General features: G+C 35.9%; 1 protein-coding gene across 5 annotated transcripts in view; it reads right to left on the reverse strand.

The window, feature by feature from the left end:
- Positions 1-410: 410 nt before the first annotated feature.
- The window catches only part of GK (glycerol kinase), a 36,029-nt gene continuing 19,504 nt past the window's right edge, over positions 411-16,935 (reverse strand). For 2 of the 5 annotated variants that reach the window (XM_072358269.1, XM_072358264.1), the window contains 8 exons: positions 15,039-15,117; positions 13,061-13,157; positions 11,311-11,395; positions 8,389-8,509; positions 7,171-7,314; positions 6,115-6,195; positions 4,509-4,595; positions 411-1,389 (listed from right to left, as the gene is read on the reverse strand). In XM_072358269.1, coding sequence (XP_072214370.1) covers positions 1,376-1,389; positions 4,509-4,595; positions 6,115-6,195; positions 7,171-7,314; positions 8,389-8,509; positions 11,311-11,395; positions 13,061-13,157; positions 15,039-15,117 — 708 coding nt within the window. In that variant the 3' untranslated portion in view covers positions 411-1,375. The other 3 variants (XM_072358283.1, XM_072358290.1, XM_072358275.1) reach the window with 3 other exon arrangements.

Below are 16,935 nucleotides of genomic sequence, written 5' to 3' on the forward strand. Positions count from 1 at the left end.
GACACTACACAAGAACGCTTTTCCTCTGGTCTATCCATTAAGGCTGGCATTTATCATGTTGTTGGTACAAATGTGAAAGCTGAAGATTATTGCCTCACCCTTTTACCTGCGGAGGATTTAAAGTTTTCCAAGTGGACGCAACTCATTTTTCGCTCCTGTTGCCTGCAAACTCCAATGGTCAGTCTCAGGTGCCAAGTGTTTACTATCCCAAAGCCAGGGTTTGGGGTTGTCTCTGCAGATTTTGTGACAACTTGCTGTTAAAACCACAGACATGGAAACTAAGAGGGAGATTTTGGTCCCTGAGATATACTAAATGAGAACAAGAACTAAATCACTGATATTTAATTTGGGGTGGACCCTCTTTAAGGAAAACTGTGTTAGTTCTTCCAAAAGTTAAACTTCCAAAAAGTTTAACAAATAATCACTAAAAATACCCTTAAATTGGACAACAGAATGTATACAGTATTGGTCAAGAAGAGTAAATCAGAGTAGTTTTAAGAGTTATCAGTTACTGATAACTACAAATATGTTCTGTGAATAGTGTGCTGTATCAAGTTTGTCTTTCAGAACAAACACAAAAAGGTGAGAACAAGAAACACGACCTTAACCAAAACATCTACTTACTCCTACCTCCTTAAATGTACAGTTAGAGGACTTGGTGTCTTAAGTACTTATAAAAGGCAAATTGACTATAATTCCCAGAGGCCAAACCAAACTTTCAAACTTTCTGTTTGATGAAGTCAATAGTGCTCTGCATACCATATCAGCAACCTTTTCATTGCCAAACCAGTGGCAATGTTTCTTATTGACAATACATTTTGAGCTAGTGTTTGAAGAACTTTTAACACCGTTGAGGGTGTTTCAGGACAGAGGCGACTAAAACAAAACATCTTTGGCAACCACAGACATATGATAGATAATTCACAGCAGCTGGAAGAATAGTAAGACCGTTGTAAAGTCCCATAGTGCACCATTCACTTTTTGCAGTTTGTTGTATAAAGTACCAAAACTCCAAAAACTTTTGCTAAACATTTGAAATTACCTATGAGGTTGCAGGGTTTTTTTTTATACCAACTTTCTCAAACAGTGCTAGGGCTTGTGGAATTTGAAAGGGTGATGTGAGATAGTCCACACAAAGGCCTCCAGTGCAGTTGGAGTTGACTGGGAAGGGAGCAGAGAAGTGAAGGGCTGAAGACTTAAGTTTCAGCGTACCACTTGGAGGTTGCTCAAGGATTGACAACAGATATATTCATGAATGAATTTAGTCACACAAGCAGTATCATCACACTGGTGGTGGAATCTCTTCAGACAAGAAAATTAAATGAAACAAACAAACAAACAATTCAGCTGCATCCAGAGAGTCCATTAAGCAGTCTCATTTATGTGTACCTTAAACAAGAAAGAATATCCATTAGTAACATAGAAATTACTGTGAATTGTTTTTAACACACTCTAACACAGCTGAGCTATAGGAAGAACTCAAGTATAACCATCTTCTGTTTTTCAATTAAATCAATTATAAATGGAATTATATGAATATAAACTAGCACTTTGTGTGTATGAGAGAAAAAAAAATGCACTAATAAAGACGGGTAAACTTTTAACAAGTAGAAGAATTGAAATAGGGTACACTAAGCTTATTTCTTTCTGAATATGAGCTCAACTTTCAGAAATGTGGGAAGTATTGCAACTAACTTGTATAACTGCATTGTTATTCCTGTATGCAAATTAGTGCACAATTCAGCAGTAGCTAGCACAGCACAAGAAAAAATAGCTTCTGAAAAAAACCAAACCAACAATAAAGGGCATTTAAGCAGGAAAAATATGGTAATGCTATCAGCATTGGCACTTTATTCTGTGAGAATAAGAACCTGATAACCCAGATGCAGCATAAGATCCCATTTATAGCCAATCCTTTGGTTTCAGACCTCACTTGAGAGGTGCCAATTGAAAAGCATATAAATGCTTTTCTCTAAATTTGAGTCTAATAAGAATTAACGCCACATTCAGCTAACCCTCACCTCTCACAAAGAACAAAACAAACCAAAACCAAAACAAAAACAGAAAAACACCAACCAACCAAATAAACAAAAAAACAGCTATAGAATATGCTGAAATGTCTCAGGTGTCCAGATCCAAAACACTTAAGAGAATCGTAAGGACCCCAGCTGCTCCATACAACTTATTTTAGTAGCTAAATGAAGCAAAATATTGTCCCCTTCTCTACTGGGGGAAAAGAATGAAGATGATAAAATAAAGCACAGTAACTGATCTGATTTTGACGAAACTATGAAATACAGTGTTCTTCATATTCAGCCATCAGGTGCTGCATGAAAAAGCAGTTAGTTTAGCAGTTCTCTAAGCAGGTTTTTGCCACGTTAGTGTTCTCTATTCTGCCACAGCAGATTTCTGCTTCACATTTCAGCAGTTGTAAAAGCATGGCTCTGACCTACAGAGGCATGTTCAACAACAGCGCTGTTGCCATGCAAGACTTACTGCTGTTTCAGCACATGAAGAATGAATTCAATCCTCAGTAGATGCAATCCTCAAACTTATTATACTGATGACTGTGTTGGAGTTCTATTGTTTTGTTAAGAGATAAAATGTAACAAGTTAATTAATGGAGTCGCAGTACAGAAGTTAGAAGGAAAGTCTGGTCAGCTATTTCAGGCATTTAAAAGCGAAAGGGTATTTACCACAGAAAATGTCTCAGGGGGATGCAGCCTTGCTTCAGTCAGCAACACAAATGTAACTGCCCTAACTACACAGCTGAGCAAAACTACTGCTTGTAGGTATCATCGATAATGCTACTCCTATTTAGATACCACCATTTTTTGAAAAAAAAAACCAAAACAAAACACAAGAGCTGGAATTTTCTTGCAACTTCTCCTGCCCCAAGCTTACCATGTGAAAATAAAACAAAACACTCAACAGATACTGTTTGAAAACAAGGGTAAAAAAGGGTTCTAAAGGCCACTGTTTGTTGAGATGTTTTCCACTTGTGGGTCTTAAAGGCACAGACAACTTTAGGGAGAAAAAAAAACTTGCTTTTTTTGAGATCCCACAGTGTAAGTTTAGATATATATGCAGGTTACTGATTAGTTGGTTTTAAAAAGCAGTAATGCCAGAATTTCAGTTGCCTGTTTGCTCATTTAATATTGATCTTCATATTAATTCAAGCATCCCCATGTGCTCAGGATCCTCACCTAGAATTAATACTCAAATTGCTTAGTTCAGCTTGTTAAAAATTTACCCACTTATTCACAGATGGCTTTATGTTATATTTAATACTCAAGACTGTTCTCATTCACAGATACAGTCCACAGTTAGTAAATCAATGTCAAACCCTTTCTTCAATTTGATTTTTACTCAGCATTTGTTTAGCTTTATTTTAGTTCTCCTATGAGCTCAGACAGTCTCTTCCATGCAAGGTAAATTACAACTGAGTGGTTAATTCAGGCTGAGTTGAGTAGAAACAAACGCATCATAACAGCAGCATGCCAGAGTTCTCAACGGCCTGTTTAATAAACACCCCATCCCCCCAAAAAAAACAAAATAAATAAAACTAAATAACCACCCCTAAACAACCACCTAGCATCAGTGGCTGTACTGTAAAATTTTTTCCTTGGAAAGACATTCTGATACAGAACAACAAATAACATCATTATGTAAACTTCTTTCTCTTACCAGATGAATATCTTAATGCAATGTTTCATTTCTGGCATAAGTACCATAATCCATATTAAGAACTTTCTTTTCAGTAAGTATATTAATAAGTTGAAGATGCATCTTCATTGCATATGCACACACAGTCCCTCTACCTAGTTTTTGGTTTAAACCCCACTTTATTGGGGTTTCTTCTCTTTACACCTAATCAATTCATTTATCCACCAGAGTAAAGCACTAAAAGGACATTCTATAAATTAAGCAGATGTAGATTTCTAACCACACAATAACTCCAAGGACAGCAGAAAACAAAGGGTTACATGAAGATAGGTTCCAAGAATAGAAGATTAGTCTTCCCTTTACTTGGACCGGAGCCTCAGAACAATTAAAAAGGTTATGAGAAGAAATGCAAGACAAAGGATGGAACCTACTTCTAACTGCAATGCATGCTGCAGTGCAGATAATGCAAAATTATGCAAGGTTTCTCCAGTCTATATCCGTTCTATAAACTGTATACAGTCTGTATAGTTAAACAAATGCAAGTGGTAACCTAACCTTAAAATTCCATCCAACAACTATGAATTACATGGCACATGAAGATGAATTCAAGATGGTATTCACTTTGTTCCCTTAGGCATTATACGACTAATTAACACCCTTAAACATTTGTGTGCATGAACAACAAAAAAGCATCAGTCATTTTTGCTGAAAATAAACAGTGGGAAAAACAAAACAAAAAAACAAAACAAAACAAAAAAAACCCCAAAGAACAAAAAACAAAACCCAACACTTAAACTAGTGTAGATAGCTTTTTAAGTGATCTAGTTCAAATAATAACTAACCTGAGACGTACTTTGCTCCGATTAACAATACCATGCTACACATAACAAAAAAACCCATAGGCAGACTACAGAAGATACTAGTGTCACCTGATGTCATCCAGGGGAAGGTGTTTCCAGTCAAGCAAATCAAAAGAGAAATATATATATAAATTGCAATATTTGTGTTAAAAAAAATCATATGAACAGCAGAAAGTAACAATAGCAGTGACATTTGTAGAAAAATTTAAAAGTTCATGCATAACCCCCCACAATAATTCAAAGCAGGCTCTCAACAGGAGATATAATCTGAATTCTACCAACAGAACTATTTAGGTTGAGCTAATTTTCCACTATTATTCAATCTTAAATGCTCCTAGCAGGCAAAAAAAGCAAAGTTTCAAAGCAAGATCTAAGAAAAATAACACCTTTTGCCCCCGTGTTGAAACAAATAATGACTGAGGTTATGTTCTGATAAACATAATCCCTTCCTAATTAGCTGAAGAACTAGTTCAATTTTCTGCAAGACAGATTTTCTAACCTTCAAAAGAAAATAAAGATATATAGATAAGATACATATCAAGCACTTGGGATTTTGGGAAACATAACAGACAGTTTAGATATAAGGTGACTAAATCATATTGCAAAGTACTGAAGTGAATCTCCTCAGTCATGCTGCTACATATTTCCCTTCCAAACAGCTTTGAGGGAACTGTTTGTATAAACCCGATGTTAAACCAAATACCTAAACCTGTACACAAAATTTTAAAAGGGAATATTTAGCTTCAGTTTTCAACAATAATGCAAGAAACTTTATGTATCTTGAAGGCTGCAAGTGTGGGTTTTGGGGGCTGGGTTACATTTTGAAGATTCTTTACTTAAATCTCTTAGTTTGAGTAGTTACTCCAACAAAACTGAAACGAAATGAAAGATAAGGCCCACAAATTGTGTGCTGTAGGCTGATACAGGCCTGAAAACTTAACCTGAAATAGACCTTAATATATAAATTCAAATCATAGATCAAAGAAAACAGCAAGTTTTATTTAATTGAAATCTAACAGACAGAAATGCTCTCTACTTCAAAAGAAAGATCTTCTTAGTCTCTCAGAGTGTTTGTAATGTTCTATATGTGTGAGCAATAAGTCTTTGCAATTCTTCACTTTATGATAACTTCCTACTCTTAGTCCTTGTGGGTCAAGCAGGTTGTGATGTTGTTATCACTTCCTCTTTTATATGAGACAAACAATAAAGGCAAGATACAACAAGAAAAAATACGGGATGAAACAGCTCTTTTGCAACATGAGTAGAAGAAAGTTCAAAAAATTCCTGCACCATCTCTTCTATTAGGTATGATTTTTTTTTTTTCCTCTTGTAAACCATCACTATTATGTGAAACTCAGTTAGATTTAATGCCCTCTGATTCCAGAAGCCTGAAAGATATTGCTTAAATCATCATTTCAAGAGGAAGAACTATATCCCTGCTTTGTTTCCAAAGTGTTTTTAAGTAATAATTTTCAAGTCAGTGGAATAATTGATGGATGGTAGGAACGGAAAAGGCCACCAAACTCAAGATCAATTACCTAGGCTAGCTGACTAATTTATATTTGATCTGCCATAATGTTTAGTTTACCATTTGAAGGAGCTTCAGATGTTTCCCAGTCCATAGATTTCATCACAGCTTTCTTCCATCTGGCATAGCGATATTCACTTTCTGATATTGAGAAATAAACAAGCAGAAAAGTCTGTTAGTGCCTATGAACTCAAATTTAAGTATTTAAGCTTCAAGGACTACACTGTTGGCTTTTCATCTTTTTCCACAATACAATTTTTCTGCCCAAAAAAAGGTACTTACAAAACATTATTTTGAACATAAAAGTAATATTTAACACAATAACAACAAAATCAGTTATTCACTGTAAACAAAAAGAAACTTCAAAAACACTTCTCTAAAAGTTCAGAAGTTAGGAGATATACAAGTAGGACAAAATGAAACAATTGTTATCTATGTAGAAGCCCTTCAGCACTGAAAATACTGCTCTGAAGTAGGGATTATAGTCAAAATGGCAGGACAAAATTCTGCACAAGAAGTTAAAAAATATTTGAAAAGACAAAATGCATTTATCTCGCACATGGATTAATTATGTCAAGTATTCTCTTTTTGCTTCTGTAAGCACTTAAGAATGATGAAAAAGTTAGCTAAAGCCATGATCAGTGTAGGCTTCTTAAAGACAAAATGGGAGTTGCCCACAAATACTTTGTCCTTTCCAAATCTGTGAAAACACTTAAATTCACAAGAGCTTTAGGAGACATTCTTCTCCACTAAAAAAACCTTCAAGATTTCTTTGATTTCCTTCCTGAAAGTCAAAAGCTACTAAATGCAGTACTGGGTACTGAGTTTCTTTAAGAAAAAAAAGTAAAAAGGAAAACAGCTCAATCAAGTATTGTTTTAACCTTTTCCCAGTCCTACTAGACAAATGCTCTACTAGTCATACAGCTCTAATTGATCAAAACAGCATGTGGACTGTACTTCCCTAAAACAAACACTACAAAGTCAATCTTTAACATTTGTAAGTATATGTACATATAGCTGTTTTTATATGGGTGTGTCAGAACGCAACAAAAAATAAACTGATCTGTTGAACATTAAACAGTTTACAGATTCTTAGAGTATATTCAAGAGTTTTACCCTCTGGGTTGATTTGTGGTTCAAATCGTTCACATGTCACTGCTGTCAAATCTCCAGGATTCAGACTCCAAATTCCAACTCCTTCTGCAGCTCCTGCTGCCATAGCAGCTCCTAGAGCTGTTGTTTCAGGCATTGATGGCTTCACTAAAGTAAATCAGAGAGAAGGCCACGATGTTTTTTAATTGAAAGTCAGATGACATCAGAACTAAAGACTTACAAATATATTTTTTTTCCATAACTGCTATAATAGCTTCCCTTAAGTTTACCAACTTCAAACCTAATTTTTTTCCATTCACATGGTTATTAGGTTATTAGTTTCAACTATGAGTCTTCCAACTCCTAGAAACACCTCAGATCACAACTTCCCTCAATACTGAGTCATGTAATTGCTCACTGTCATATCATGTGTAAGGCTTCTGACCTCTACCAATAGTTTCTACAGCATGCTTCTGTTAACGCTAGGGTTATTTTGTTGTCCTTTCCCTCCCTAAAAGCAGTGACCAGTGGCAAAGTTATCCATTTTGTTCTCACAGTCAAGATGTTTTGATATTACAAACAGTTTTATTTAGAAAAGGCATCTTAAAAGATGTTCCATGCCAGTACTTAATAGCTTGCTTGCTTTCCACTGTCGCTATGGAAGAACATTCAGCCTCCAAGCTGTAAATCAGTGCCACTCTCTGTTTCACGTAGAGTACTCCTTAAAAGCTGATCTTATTGATCATGCCCTTTCAACTGGTAACTTTTTTAGTATGGACTTTGTGCATTATAAATTATTAAAGGCAAGCTATAACATCTCTATTTACAAACTTGCCAATACCTCGCTATCACTGAAGTGTCTCACATATTCATACATAAAAGCAGAAGAGGTGCAAAGCTCTGACTAATCTCTGTCCAGGACTCTCAAGGTCAGCAGGTCAGAGTTAATTATTTCATCAATTTCAAATTTGTCAGATGGTCAGAATTTGGTATGACAAGTTCAGAGTTCAATACCATCGTAGTGCTATAGCATTTCAACACAAGATACAAGAGTCAGATGTTCTAGAAGAATGAACCTCAAAATTTGACATAAGACCTAACAATCTTTTCTGAACAGAAAAAAATAAAAGGTCCGTCACTTGCCACAGTGAGAAGAGCAATCTGAATGGCCCTCATTAGCCATTGTGAATGAATGCTGTTTTAAGCTTTAGAAAGAAAATAGGAGTTGTAATTTTATCTTACCTACTGGAATACAGAGGATGTCTGACTGGAGTTGCATGAGAACTTTGTTATTGGTCATTCCTCCATCTACTTGCAGCTGACTTAATGGTATCCCACAGTCCTTGTTCATTGCATCTAAAATCTTAAGATATGTTAAGATTTAATTACAGAAAACATCCATGAAATCCTCAGAATGTAAAATATTGATAAGTCAACATTTGCTGATGGCGAAACAGAAGTAGTAACAATGCAGTCTTGTTTCATGTACAGCAAATGCATATGATTTATCACAGAAATCCTAATGTAAAAAATGTTTCCCTATAGCTAGCCTATCTTTGCTTGTATGGTCTGCAAAGAACTTTGAAAAACAGCTGATAATCACTATGAACTTTGTTAAAACTAGCAAGAAATGAAGTACATAGAATTACCCTACAATCATCTAAACACAGAATATTGAGTTTTAGACGATTTGTAAAAGTATTCAGTCAAATGACTCACATTTTTGCTGTTAGCATATGATTGTAGATAAACAGGCATTAACTATTACAGAATGACTTTCTTGTTGTCATTTTTAATTTATTTGAATTTAAAAAAAAAAAAAAAGAAAGAAAAAAGAAGCGTGCTTTCCTCAGCTTTAAATGACAAAGCAAAATACACAAACCACAAAAAAGGAAACTACATTGCATGTTACTACTATACTGTACTTCACATGGCACTCAGTTATACAGCTCTTACTAGGAAAGGTCAATCTATACAGAAAAACAAGTGGGCTTGTAAAGCATGAAAAACTATACGGAAGTGAGTTATCCAGTAGATTTTTATCCAGTCCCAGAAAGTAATCCAGGAAGGAACCATAAGTATTGACATAAGATAAATAGTAGTTAAAAAGAAGGTAAAAGGTCAGTTTTCATTGTGGCAGAAACCACATATAGGCCAGCACATTACATTTACATTACAAATAACCTGGAAAATAGGATAAACAACAGATCATGAAAGTCTGATGGCAGTACTGACAGCAGTAATAGTGCTCCTCACCATTTGTTTCCCTCATGTGTACCATTTTACATTCAGCTGTGCTGAATTTCACCTGATTTTCTCTGCCATTCAGAACTTCAGCAGTGCCTGGTAATCTCAGATTTACATATACTGTTGAAGGCTCCAACTTATCACATTAATTTGTGAGACTATGCTGAATAATGCGGTGCACTCAGCAGAGATTAAACAATTGAAAATGCTAGAAATGAGGAGGTAATGAAGGAACAAAACAAATCATGATAGTGCTGCTGCTATCTCTATTGTAGCGAGGTTAGATTAAGAGCAAGGCATGTGGGTAAGATGTGTCTAATGACAGCCGTGTGCAGTTCTCAGAAAGGAAAAATTATTTTTCTATAATGCTTTCTGAGAGAAAAAAAAACACAACAAGGAACATCTGATTGCACAAAGGAGGAACTTTTTGGATAAAAATGGAAAAGAAAATGGACTGTACAGCAAAACAAAACAAAAAACCCCCAACCAAATGAATGCAAATTTTGAGAGTATTCCTGAAGGACAGGGAAGACTTCTAGTTCAAGTGGACTTAAAACAGAATAACTTTGTTTCTGACAAGACAAAGCTAAGAGTATGTTTCTGAAAAACGTATGTTTTATCTACATCATTATGACTTAATTTACTAATTACTAAATTATTAATTTACTAAGTACTTCCAGAGACATAATAAGGCACTCCTCCACCTGTGACACAAGCACACTGACTAAAGAATGAAGTGCTAGGTATGTGTCCAAACTATTAACTTCACTTTCAGCCTGAAAGATTTTTCCCCTCCCTTCTGCTACCAGCCACATGCTGTCTCTTGTTGTGACATTTGCTACAGTCCTCTGCGAGGCAGCTGAGGTCATTAATCCAGCAAAAAACAGCTCAGCAAAAGAGGGATAATTTTTTGCTGGAAAGTTCACTGAGCTGTCACGTGAGATGGAATGGATAGGAGGAGGGATAAGGAAAGAGAGGAGCAGACAATGAACTAGGTTATCACTTCAGCTGGCTGTAATTTTACTTTGAATTCTAGTATCAGAATTAAGAGATATAATACTAAGTTCCTTTCATGACTTTCTGAAGACTCAAAGGGTGTTAGCATAGCTTCAAAAACATCTGCCTTGCTAAAGTTTCCGGCTTTCTTTTTCCACAGGAGTATTTCTTACTTTACTCACTGTTACTAGGGAAATAAGAAGCTGTTTTCTCCCTCTTACGCAGTGGTGCAAATTGTTTTAAAACAAATTATCATATTAATATCATCTTAAAAGCATGAAATCATATTAAGGTTTGACTCCTACCCCGTGACTTTCATTTTGCCTTATACTTTTACAGAATACAAGGAGCATAAATTGATAGTAGATGGCGATAACAATATTTTAATGTTTAGAACATACTGATACCCTGCTCTTTGATTTGGTTGAAAGATTAATTTTGAGTTTGAGAATTTAGTTTTGTTTTTGCAGAATGGTGGCAAAGACAATTAGATAAGTCGTGGACAAGAAGCGAATATGGATTTCCCTTGATAAGTCTCCTGCTCTTGTGTTCAGAAAGTAACATCAGTCATATCTGTCAGAGCACAGAATATAGAATGTAGTCTTCTAATCCTCCATTTGTTTAGGCACTGCCTTCTCTGTTTAAAGTTTGCCTGTTCTACATCTCATGATATTCACAAAATATGTTCACCTTATTTTAAATGTTGAGAAAAACCATAAAAATAATGTACCATCCAACCAGATTGTTGTAGCTAAGTTCACAGGAGCAGTTCTTCAACACAAGCATCATGAAAATTAGCATACAGGTGTGGTATGAAGCACCTGACTTTCAGTCTACCTTTTTAATCCTCTCTTTCTGAAGATTCACAGTTACTATTATCATACTAGTTTACAATGAATTTAACAACTAATTTGCTTTTACCTCTCGTGTCTGGAAGCAGACTGCTTCTAGTGCAGCAAAGGCAATGTGGTTTTTGTTTGTAAACTGGGTAAGGCCACAGATAATACTGTTCAACAGAGAAAAAGAAAACCAGCAGTTAGAACATCTTTTCCGTAAAATACTTCAGACTTAGGCCATTTAATTCACAGCTTATTCAGTTCTTCATATAAGGACTGCTTTTTAATGCTAAAAAGCTTGTTTCTTTTTAACCTGAGTTCTCTTACCTCTGTAAGGAGCTGTTTTCAGTGTTCAATCAACACAATTCATTGACATAATTTACGAAGTTATTGTCAGTGTGCATGCATAACGGGTGCATATTCAAACACACACACATACAAATTTGAGTGTTCTTCCCTTAAGGAATGTATGATCTAGGATAACTTGTATAAAAAAAATAGTATCAGTTGTCACTAAAATCTTAATAATTCTCTCATGCTTTCAGTTCTGAAGGAAAAGCCCAGCTGTGTATTTGGAGCTGGATACATGCAAGAACTGAGATATTAAAGGACATTTTTAGTTACCACCATTTCAAAGATCAGCTTATGGTAGTTAAGAGGCTAAGCACTGTGATCTAAAAAATTGTTAGAATACCTATGTCAGAGCTTTCTTGTTCCTTAAGTACTAAAAGCATCTAATTTCTAAGTACACAACTTCCAGGCCTTGGAACTGGATATTCTTAAAGATTTCTTTTTTCAATTTATTAAAGTTATTTCATATGTATTGTGCTTCTGTGACTCTCATGGCATGCTCTGATTCCAGCAACAGCAGACAAGCTCACAATAGCAGTAATGAACAAACAGAAGGCTACTACTTCAACTAATAAACCTAACTAGTACCAGACTGTTAAGTCTTCACAAAAGGAAGGGATTGGAAGACATTATACTGAAGAGTGTTTAATAGACAGAAATCAAAGAGGAAAGGGAGGTGAAATAGGGAAGAATTTAGAAGGTTGAGTCACTTGACATAATGAATGCAACAGCTGTGGGAAAGTGAGCTCAGATAAATAAATCACCACTAATTTCTTAATTTTCTGCTTTTGTTGCCTGACAGTTCACAGGTACACAGAACCAGAAATGTGTGAAGTAAAAAAAGCTGGCTCTTTCTGTGTCATGAATCATAGAATCATAGAATGGCCTGGGTTGAAAAAGACCACAATGATCATCTAGTTTCAACCCCCCTTCTATGGGCACGGTTTCCAGTCACCAGACCAGGCTGCCCAGAGCCACATCCAGCCTGGCCTTGCATGCCTCCAGGGATGGGGCATCTATAACCTCTCTGGGCAACCTGTTCCAGTGCGTCACCACAGACTGAGTGAAAAACTCCCTCCTAATATCTAACCTAAACCTCCCCAGTCTTAGTTTATGAAAGATAAAACTATCCTTGTGGGTCCCTTCCAACTCAGGACATTCTATTACTCTGTGATTCTGTGAGCTGTCCTCTGAAAAGCACAATTTCATCAAAGTGTTTCCCTCCACACCCTTCTTTTTTTTAAATTTTTAGAGGTGGGTGGAAGGATCATTGGCTGAGTCAGCTAGTTCTTGTACTTTGATCATTAGCAGTTGCTGTTTTGAACAGAGTAAATACAAAGGAAAAACAGTGGTTGATTGATGATGCTCTAGAGAATCAAGAAAAACAAAAACAATGAACAGTTTCTCATACCTGAAAGGACTACTGTTAGTATTTGAAAATAATTACATTTTCCTTCAAAGGTGGTGCTTATTCAGATCCTTACCCCCTTGCACTGGGTTCCCAGTAAGGTGCATACAGTCCTGAAAATGCTGGCACAAAGTAGCAGCCATAAGAAGTTCCCGCTTCTGCAGCCAGTTTTTCTAATGCACACACAAACAGTCTTTACTTAGCTTTTCACAACTACCACAGCACTTATATATGACACTCAAAGATACTATTATTTAAAGAGAGAATATTTATAATAGGTTAGGTAGCTACAAAAGCAATCAAGTCATTACGATTAGAAAATACAGCTAGCTGGCCATCTCCTCATCTGTAACATGATGTCCACTTGCAATAACATGAACAGAAGATGGGGCATAAGAGGCTGCGGTAAATGTAAAATCAAAAACCAAAATGATTTACTTGACATTTTGACCTAGATTCTTTGAGGTTTTCAAAGGGTATCCTGTAGGTAAAGAATTCTACCTTCAAAGCTTTCCAAAAGTTTACACTTGTATTTAAGTCAAGGCAAGCATGTAAAACTGGATCGAGACCAAAGGGATTTAAGAACTAAATTCTCATTAATTTCAAATGGATTTAGAGTCCTAAATTCTTATCTTAAGAATATAATCACATGGTCAACTACAAGGAAATATGAAGTTTCTTAATATCTGAGTAGTAATTCCAGATATCTGAACTCCCCAATATTAAAACACGTAATTTTAAAAGTTGTATTAAAGCATCCAGCATGACAAATCAAGTAATGTTAGTGCTCAGCTCCTTCCTATAACAAGTAAATCAAGTGTATTTTTTCAGCTTTTGAAAATTTCTTCTGTTTGCATTGATCAGACCACAGCAACAGAGATGAAAGGTAGGAAAGTATAGACAAAAATCATTTTGTGAATGACACTTCCATACAGAATCCACTTAAAGGAGTGAAGGGAGGAGGAGAACATTTTCAAGGAAACAGGAAATGATGACAGAAGTCCCACAAGATTTTAACATAAACAACAAAATCAAAGTTCTTGACCTTCCAGAGGTCTAATGAAACTTATGAAGCCAACAGGTACCACTCTGCTTCAACAGCTGTCTGATTCTTCTGGTATTCTTCTGTATACAAGTAGAGGTGAGAGAGAGGCTTTCTCATAGAAAAACAGATTGTTTTGCATTTCTGCTTATTTTTAAGTCCAATCTGAATTCTATTTTTTTCCCCATTTTTCAAAAATATATCAAAGTATTTAAAAATTTAATGAATTGTTTTTCCTTCCTAAATCTCATTATATCAGCCACTTTGAAACCGCTATAATGCATATTTTTGATGTTTGGTGTATTTGTAGTTTCTGCATTACACACCAGCTTGTTTAAGTTCAGCTCAAGAAGAAAAAAATCAGCAACACAAATTCTAAAGGAATTGCAGCCAAAAAACGCAGCTGCCCAAACAAGTACCAAACAGGTACCGTCCCAAGGATGGAATGGGGCTTTCAGCAAACTGGTTTAATGGGAAGTGTCCCTGCCAATGGCAGGAGGGTTGGAACTAAATGATCTTTAAGGTTCCTTGATTCTGTGATTACCCACAATTCCTTTAAGAGACAGCTTTACAAACTGAAGTCTCTACTTCAATGGACACGAATTCTTCTGCATCAATCATTGCAGATTTAGGGCTTCAGATTGTCATGTTTATGACAGCAAAAAATATGTTGGTTTAAGATCCAGTATGCTTTGCATTTCATAACCGTCTTATATACTCTTGGCTCTGGAAAACTGAATAGCGTACAAATATTGCAAGTTCAGCAACTTACTGAGAATCTGCTTGCTAGGGAAAGTTGACAAAGGCTGATCTTAGTGATATGCTGTATAAAACATCAGTGAAAAATATAAATAAACAGGGGCTGCACTGCAAAATGTATGCATCTTTCAGCTCTTCTTTACTTGAATATTTTGAGCTTTCATTCAACAATAACACAGCCATCAGAATTCAACAGCTCAAGCAAGTCAAAAAAAACACTTGAAATTAACAGCTCCAAATTGCAAATACTCACCAATTTCCTGTGAAGTTTCAAGAATACCTAGATTGTCCCTCAGCCAACGAACTACGGCACCAGCTATTGCAACTGACCCCTGAAGAAAACAAAATCACTGCAATTACATGTGATTTTTTCCATGGGGAGGAGCTGCCTAGCTCTAATTTAGTCACTTTCATTTGACAGCAAAAGTCCTCTGTTGCCTCAATAAACATCCCTGAATGGTTCCATCAGATAATTTGCATGCCTCCCATCCCACAGCAAAAACCCATTTGGGTTTCTATACAAGGCAGTCTCAACTCTACTATACTAAGCTTCAAGTGAAATGGAAACAGCATTATATTCTCATTATAAGCCACTGCTAGAAGGGAACAGAGGTGTTTTCTAAACAGCTAGCTCATACAGCTAAAACATACGGGTTTAAATAAAACAAAAACTTGAATCCCTATTTTTCACGCTAGAAAGTGTCTTAACCATGGCGTTATTCTAGTACATATGTAGGAGTAGAAAGAACACAATGTCTTCTGGTGAAGGCATTTTTTTTTCAGACATTATCATTAAAGATGACAAAGAAGAAAAGTGTGCATAAACGTGTGTGAGCATGTAGAAATAAAAGTCACTCTCAAACAGTTCCCATTCTTCCTTCAAGGTCTAAAAACAAACCAGACCTCTCACACGTACATACAAAATGAAAATCCCAAAGTTGCCGGAACATGGCAAATACAACCTCTCACATCCTGGTAACTGTATGTCATGGTTTTGTAATTTTTGCTATTGGTATTCCACATCATGACATCATGTGGAGCACAGAGAAGAACTACATGTCCCAGAGGACCTCATGGTCAGAGAGGGAAACATGTCACAGAAGCGATGCTCACTCTCACTCTCTCACAGCCTGGCAGCGGGTGTGGGTGTGTTTCCAAGCTATACTGCCTTCAATTTCAAATTAGGCTTCTCGGTTTTTGGAAAATTCTCTCTTATCTTATTTGATTTATTAGCCTCAATTTCAATTAGATTGTATTATATTGTGTTATCTTGCATTTCGATATCACAGTTAGAAAAAATAAATTTTCCTCCTGAGATCATTGCCACTGCTCTGTTTGTTTCCTTGAGCCCAGCTCCCATCTCCCTACCCCTTTTCCCTTACCATTTTTGGGAGCTGGGAGCCCACGGGCCTACTGCCCATCTGTCATGGACAGAGATTGATCTAGATAACTCTGTGACACTGTAAGACACAAATTATTTTTCCAGAGAATAAAATCCTGTTTGTTGTCTTGGTCTGTTCAACGTGGAAAACACAGGCTCTCTTCAAAAGCTCAGTGGTAGCAGACAATTCAATATACATTTTTAAAAATAACTGTGAGATCAAGCCCACAAATCAACAGAAATGGAAGAATAATTCTACTGATTCCAATGAAGCAGTGGTGACAAACAGTTGTTGAGCTGCCCTGTGCTTCAGAGACAGAGTTTTAGAATGATGAAACTTTAAATTTTAGCTAAAGTCCAATTTCCTACACAATTTGGACATACAGTTGTGTGGAGAACTGAGGAACTAAAGGAATTGGATATAGGCACCTATGTTTTAGCAGGTAAAAAGAACTTAATTGTTAGAAGTGTCTTGTCTCAGAAATTTGGCTCAGATTTTTAAGTTTGAAGTAAAAACCATTAGAATGAAATTAAAAATAGAAGACATCTAGTCATGCTTTTTGTTTTGTCAGAATAGCTAAAAGACTCACTCAGTAAATCCTTTTTTTAAACTCAGTCTTTGTCTATTTGTTTACTTAGAACACTTATGAAAGATTTGAGACTGTGGAAATGAAAAAATCTTTCAGGCATTATGCTCAGAATTCAGTGTAGAAATATTTTTTTTAGATTAAGTGATCTCGGTTGGAGATAAGATGACCAAAACCACACA

The sequence above is a fragment of the Excalfactoria chinensis genome, chromosome 1, assembly GCF_039878825.1.
Source record: "Excalfactoria chinensis isolate bCotChi1 chromosome 1, bCotChi1.hap2, whole genome shotgun sequence".
In the NCBI taxonomy this organism is placed as follows: domain Eukaryota; kingdom Metazoa; phylum Chordata; class Aves; order Galliformes; family Phasianidae; genus Excalfactoria; species Excalfactoria chinensis.